This window comes from Oncorhynchus clarkii, chromosome 22 (assembly GCF_045791955.1).
Source record: "Oncorhynchus clarkii lewisi isolate Uvic-CL-2024 chromosome 22, UVic_Ocla_1.0, whole genome shotgun sequence".
Classification (NCBI taxonomy): domain Eukaryota; kingdom Metazoa; phylum Chordata; class Actinopteri; order Salmoniformes; family Salmonidae; genus Oncorhynchus; species Oncorhynchus clarkii.
Window position 1 is genome coordinate 49,933,926 of NC_092168.1, and position 7,500 is coordinate 49,941,425.

General features: G+C 38.2%; 1 protein-coding gene across 3 annotated transcripts in view; it reads left to right on the top strand.

Moving 5' to 3' along the window:
- LOC139380991 (neuropilin-2-like) overlaps nucleotides 1–7,500 on the top strand; it is a 184,271-nt gene that overhangs the window by 52,393 nt on the left and 124,378 nt on the right. For all 3 annotated transcript variants that reach the window (XM_071124210.1, XM_071124212.1, XM_071124211.1), the window contains exon 3: nucleotides 4,411–4,592. In XM_071124210.1, coding sequence (XP_070980311.1) covers nucleotides 4,411–4,592 — 182 coding nt within the window. The remainder of the gene's footprint in view (nucleotides 1–4,410; nucleotides 4,593–7,500) is intronic.

Consider the following 7,500-nt stretch of genomic DNA (forward strand, 5'->3'; position numbering starts at 1 on the left):
ATATAATCATATAATAATATAATAATATAGTAATATAATAATATAATATAATAATATAGTAATATAATAATATATTAATATAATAATATAATCATATAATAATATAATAATATAGTAATATAATAATATAATATAATAATATGGTCATATAATAATATAATAATATAATAATATAATATAATAATATAGTATTATAGTAATATAATAATATAGTAATATAATATAATAATATATTAATATACTAATATAATAATATAGTAATATAATAATATAGTAATATAATAATATAATATAATAATATAGTAATATAATAATATAGTAATATAATAATATAATAATATAGTAATATAATAATATAATAATATAGTAATATAATAATATAGTAATATAATAATATAGTAATATAATAATATAGTAATATAATAATATAATATAATAATATAGTAATATAATAATATAGTAATATAATAATATAATAATATAGTAATATAATAATATAGTAATATAATATAGTAATGTTGTAATATAATAATATAATATAATAATATAGTAATATAATAATATAGTAATATAATAATATAGTAATATAATAATATAATATAATAATATAGTAATATAATAATATAGTAATATAATAATATAATAATATAATAATATAATAATATAGTAATATAATAATATAGTAATATAATATAGTAATGTTGTAATATAATAATATAATAATATAGTAATGTAATGATACAGCAATTTAGCAATATATTAATATAGTGATATAGTAATACACACACACACAGAGCTAGTTCAACAGAACGCCTGCTCCCTCTCTATTCCTCTCCAGGTGACCAGATATCTACATAAACCCTACCAGATCCACTAGTATTTCACCAGTAATCCAGCAGTAATCCACCAGTAATCCAGCATTAATCCACCTGTAATCCACCAGTAATCCAGCAGTAATCCACCAGTAATCCAGCTGTAATCCAGCTGTAATCCAGCAGTAATCCACCTGTAATCCAGCAGTAATCCACCTATAATCCAGCAGTAATCCACCTGTAATCCAGCAGTAATCCACCAATAATTCAGCAGTAATCCAGAAGTAATCCAGCAGTAATCCACTTGTAATCCAGCAGTAATCCACCTGCAATCCAGCAGTAATCCAGCAGTAATCCAGAAGTAATCCAGCAGTAATCCGGAAGTAATCCAGCAGTTATCGACCTGTAATCCACCTGTAATCCAGCAGTAATCCAGCAGTAATCCAGCAGTAATCCAGCAGTAATCCAGCTGTAATCCAGCTGTAATCCAGCAGTAATCCACCTGTAATCCAGCAGTAATCCACCTATAATCCAGCAGTAATCCACCTGTAATCCAGCAGTAATCCAGCAGTAATTCAGCAGTAATCCACCTGTAATCCAGTAGTAGTCCACCAGTAATTCAGCAGTAATCCAGAAGTAATCCAGCAGTAATCCACTTGTAATCCAGTAGTAATCCACCTGTAATCCAGCAGTAATCCAGCAGTAATCGACCTGTAATCCACCTGTAATCCAGCAGTAATCCAGCAGTAATCCGGAAGTAATCCAGCAGTAATCGACCTGTAATCCAGCAGTAATCCAGCAGTAATCCAACAATAATTCAGCAGTAATCCAGAAGTAATCCAGCAGTAATCCACTTGTAATTCAGCAGTAATCCACCTGTAATCCAGCAGTAATCCAGCAGTAATCCAGAAGTAATCCAGCAGTAATCCGGAAGTAATCCAGCAGTTATCGACCTGTAATCCACCTGTAATCCAGCAGTAATCCAGCAGTAATCCAGCAGTAATCCAGCAGTAATCCAGCTGTAATCCAGCTGTAATCCAGCAGTAATCCACCTGTAATCCAGCAGTAATCCACCTATAATCCAGCAGTAATCCACCTGTAATCCAGCAGTAATCCAGCAGTAATTCAGCAGTAATCCACCTGTAATCCAGTAGTAGTCCACCAGTAATTCAGCAGTAATCCAGAAGTAATCCAGCAGTAATCCAGCAGTAATCCAGAAGTAATCCAGCAGTAATCCGGAAGTAATCCAGCAGTTATCGACCTGTAATCCACCTGTAATCCAGCAGTAATCCAGCAGTAATCCAGCAGTAATCCAGCTGTAATCCAGCTGTAATCCAGCAGTAATCCACCTGTAATCGAGCAGTAATCCACCTATAATCCAGCAGTAATCCACCTGTAATCCAGCAGTAATCCAGCAGTAATTCAGCAGTAATCCACCTGTAATCCAGTAGTAGTCCACCAGTAATTCAGCAGTAATCCAGAAGTAATCCAGCAGTAATCCACTTGTAATCCAGTAGTAATCCACCTGTAATCCAGCAGTAATCCAGCAGTAATCTAGCAGTAATCGACCTGTAATCCACCTGTAATCCAGCAGTAATCCAGCAGTAATCCGGAAGTAATCCAGCAGTAATCGACCTGTAATCCAGCAGTAATCCAGCAGTAATCCACCAATAATTCAGCAGTAATCCAGAAGTAATCCAGCAGTAATCCACTTGTAATCCAGCAGTAATCCACCTGTAATCCAGCAGTAATCCAGCAGTAATCCAGAAGTAATCCAGCAGTAATCCGGAAGTAATCCAGCAGTTATCGACCTGTAATCCACCTGTAATCCAGCAGTAATCCAGCAGTAATCCAGCAGTAATCCAGCAGTAATCCAGCTGTAATCCAGCTGTAATCCAGCAGTAATCCACCTGTAATCCAGCAGTAATCCACCTATAATCCAGCAGTAATCCACCTGTAATCCAGCAGTAATCCAGCAGTAATTCAGCAGTAATCCACCTGTAATCCAGTAGTAGTCCACCAGTAATTCAGCAGTAATCCAGAAGTAATCCAGCAGTAATCCACTTGTAATCCAGTAGTAATCCACCTGTAATCCAGCAGTAATCCAGCAGTAATCCAGCAGTAATCGACCTGTAATCCACCTGTAATCCAGCAGTAATCCGGAAGTAATCCAGCAGTAATCGACCTGTAATCCAGCAGTAATCCAGCAGTAATCCACTTGTAATCCAGCAGTAATCCACCTGTAATCCAGCAGTAATCCAGCAGTAATCCAGAAGTAATCCAGCAGTAATCCGGAAGTTATCCAGCAGTTATCGACCTGTAATCCACCTGTAATCCAGCAGTAATCCAGCAGTAATCCAGCAGTAATCCACCTGTAATCCAGCAGTAATCCACCTGTAATCCAGCAGGAATCTGGAGGGCTGGTTTTTAAATTAATTACCCTACATTTCATATTAAAATGAAAAGACATCAAGGCCTAACGGTCTGGAGTTGTTCTTATCAGTCTTTCTCTAATTGTCGTCTGCACTGATTGGTAGATCGAGGGATATAGCCACAACCCTACTATACTGCACTGTGTCTATATTACAATGGAGGTACCTGCAGGGCCTGAGGTTGCAGTCTTTCTTTCATTGTCTTAATTTAGATAGAGCACCTTTCCTCTGCTCTGATCGTTAGATTGAAGTACTAGTGTTTTATAGAAGTGATCCACCAGTCGAAAGACAATGGCCTCTATCCCAGACCCTAACTCTGTTATCACGTGTCCTCAGTTATAAAGGTTTATTTTGGAGAGGCAGGTGGGTTTGGTCTTGTTGCTTAAGGTTTAAGAAACTGACCAATAGGAATCTGAGTTTGGGTGAGAGAACAGAGGTCAGCTGACAGTCAAAGACCAGAGAAACTGACCATTAGGACACGAGCTGGAATTATACACTTCAGGCTACATCTGAATGGGACTCTATTCCCTATGTGGTGCACTAATCTGGATCAAAGTAGTGCACCACATAGGGATTAGGGTGATCAAAAGTAGTGCACTATATAGGGATTAGGTTGATCAAAAGTAGTGCACTATATCTGTCTTACTGGGTTGCCCAGCTATATCTCATCTGTCTATATCTCATCTGTCTATATCTCATCTGTTTTACTGGGTTGCCCAGCTATATCTCATCTGTCTATATCTCATCTGTCTATATCTCATCTGTTTTACTGGGTTGGCCAGCTATATCTCATCTGTCTATATCTCATCTGTCTATATCTCATCTGTCTATATCTCGTCTGTCTATATCTCATCTGTCTATATCTCATCTGTCTATATCTCATCTGTCTCACTGGGTTGGCCAGCTATATCTCCTCTGTCTATATCTCCTCTGTCTATATCTCATCTGTCTATATCTCATCTGTCTATATCTCATCTGTCTCACTGGGTTGGCCAGCTATATCTCCTCTGTCTATATCTCCTCTGTCTATATCTCATCTGTCTATATCTCATCTGTCTATATCTCATCTGTTTCACTGGGTTGGCCAGCTATATTTCCTCTGTCTATATTCTACTTGGTTTTCGTGGACTTCCAATAACAAACATGTTGTCCATGTTTCTACCCAGATATGACTTCATAGAGATCCGTGATGGAAACAGTGAGAACGGAGATCTGTTGGGTAAACACTGCAGCAACATCGCCCCTCCAGCCATCATCTCCTCCGGCCCCGTGCTCCACATCAAGTTTGTCTCTGACTACGCTCACCAGGGAGCTGGTTTTTCACTGCGCTACGAGATCTTCAAAACGGGTGAGTCCAATATGAATAAAGACACAACGTTGATCCAAACGTTTAACTACACAAATAGATTGGGACAAATGAAACCCACTAGAAAGGCACAGCGGCAGTCGGTAGACCTGTTGGTTATACATACTTTTAGGAGCAGTTTCCCAGACACGGATTAAGCCTATTATTACCTATTATTATTACCTATTATTATTACCTATTATTATTACCTATTATTATTATTATATTCTGCCAGTTAGGGATGTACAGTGGCTTGCGAAAGTATTCACCCCCCCTTGGCATTTTTCCTATTTTGTTGCCTTACAACCTGGAATTAAAATATATATATTTTTTTGGGGGGGGTGAATATTTTTGAAGATGCAAAATATTTTTTATTGTGAAACAAACAGGAAATAAGACAAAAAAACAGAAAACTTGAGCGTGCATAACTACCCCCCCCCACCAAAATCAATACTTTGTAGAGCCACCTTTTGTAGCAATTACAGCTACAAGTCTCTTGGGGTATGTCTCTATAAGCTTTGCACATCTAGCCACTGGGATTTTTGCCCATTCTTCAAGTTAAAACTGCTGCAGCTCCTTCAAGTTGGATGGGTTCCGCTGGTGTACAGCCATCTTTAAGTCAGACCACAGATTCTCAATTGGATTGAGGTCTGGGCTTTGACTAGGCCATTCCAAGACATTTAAATGTTTCCCCTTAATCCACTTGAGTGTTGCTTTAGCATGGTCATTATCCTGCTGGAAGGTGAACCTCTGTCCCAGTCTCAAATCTCTGGAATAGTGAAACAGGTTTCCCTCAAGAATTACCCTGTATTTAGCACCATCCATCATTCCTTAAACTCTGACCAGTTTCCCAGTCCCTACTGATGAAAAACATCCCCACAGCATGATGCTGCCACCACCATGCTTCACTGTGGGGATGGGGTTCTCGGGGTGATGAGAGGTGTTGGGTTTGCGCCAGACATAGCGTTTTCCTTGATGGCCAAAAAGCTCAACTTTAGTCTCATCTGACCGGAGAACCTTTTTCCATATGTTTGGGGAGTCTCCCACAGGCCTTTTGGAGAACACCAAACGTGTTTGATTATTTTTTTATTTAAGCAATGGCTTTATTCTGGCCATTTTCCGTGAAACCCAAGTCTGTGGAGTGTACGGCTTAAAGTGGTCCTATGGACAGATACTCCAATCTCTGCTGTGGAGCTTTGTAGCTCTTTCAGGGTTATCTTTGGTCTCTTTTTTTATAACCCAACCCTGATCTGTACTTCTCCACAACTTTGTCCCTGACCTGTTAGGATAGCTCCTTGGTCCTTGTGGTGACGCTTGCTTGGTGATGTTGCAGACTCTGGGGCCTTTCAGAACAACTGAGATCATGTGACACTTAGATTGCACAGATGTAGACTTTATTTTATTAATTATGCGACTTCTGAAGGTAATTAGTTGCACCAGATCTTATTTAGGGGCTTCATAGCAAAGGGGTGAATACATATGCACGCACCACTGTTCAGTTTTTAAAAAATGTGACATTTAAAAAAATATATATAATTTCACTTCACCAATTTGGAATATTTTGTGTCCATTACATGAAATCCAAATGAAAATCCATTTAAATTACAGGTTGTAATGCAAAATAGGAAAAACACCAAGGGGGGTGACTACTTTTGCAAGGCACTGTAGCTAGCTAGACAAATACTGTAAATTGGGACATGTCACATTTAAGATTTTGTGTTGACAGTCTCTAAGAAATAGTCTACTTATTACATCATCAGTGATTGTTTTCAGCTGTTGTGAAGGTTTTTTACTAAACTTTCTCAGACATTAAGTAGGATTTATTTTTTATTTTATTTTACCTTTATTTAACTAGGCAAGTCAGTTAAGAACAAATTCTTATTTTCAATGACGGCCTAGGAACGGTGGGTTAACTGCCTGTTCAGGGGCAGAACGACAGATTTGTACCTTGTCAGCTCGGGGGTTTGGTTACTAGTCCAACACTCTAACCACTAGGCTACCCTGCCGTATCTTTGTAGGACAGGTCAGATGGTATCTTTGTAGGACATGTTAAATGGTATCTTTGTAGGACAGGTCAGATGGTAGCTTTGTAGGACAAGTTAAATGGTAGCTATATGGGACAGGTTAATGGTAGATGTGTAGGACAGGTTACATGGTAGCTTTGTAAGACAGGTTACATGGTACCTTTTAAGACAGGTTAAATGGTAGCTTTGTGGGACAGGTAAAATGGTAGCTATGTGTGACAGGTTAATGGTAGCTTTTTGGGACAGGTTACATGGTAGCTTTGTAAGACAGGTTACATGGTAGCTTTGTTGGACAGGTTACATGGTAGCTTTGTAGGACAGGTTGCATGGTAGCTTTGTAGGACATGTTAGACGGTAGCTTTGTAAGACAGGTTACATGGTAGATTTGTAGGACAGGTTACATGGTAGCTTTGTAGGACATGTTAGATGGTAGCTTTGTAAGACAGGTTACATGGTAGATTTGTAGAACAGGTTACATGGTAGCTTTGTAGGACAGGTTAGATGGTAGATTTGTAAGACAGGTTACATGGTAGCTTTGAAGGACAGGTTACATGGTAGCTTTGTAGGACAGGTTACATGATAGCTTTGTAGGACAGGTTAGATGGTAGCTTTGTAAGACAGGTTACATGGTAGATTTGTAGGACAGGTTACATGGTAGCTTTGTAGGACAGGTTACATGGTAGCTTTGTAGGACAGGTTACATGGTAGCTTTGTAGGACAGGTTACATGGTAGCTTTGTAAGACAGGCTACATGGTAGCTTTGTAGGACAAGTTGAATGGTATCTTTGTAGGACATGTCAGATGGTAGCTTTGTAGGACAAGTTAAATGGTAGCTATGTGGGACAGGTTAATGGTAGCTTTGTAGGACAGGTTACATGGTAGCTTTG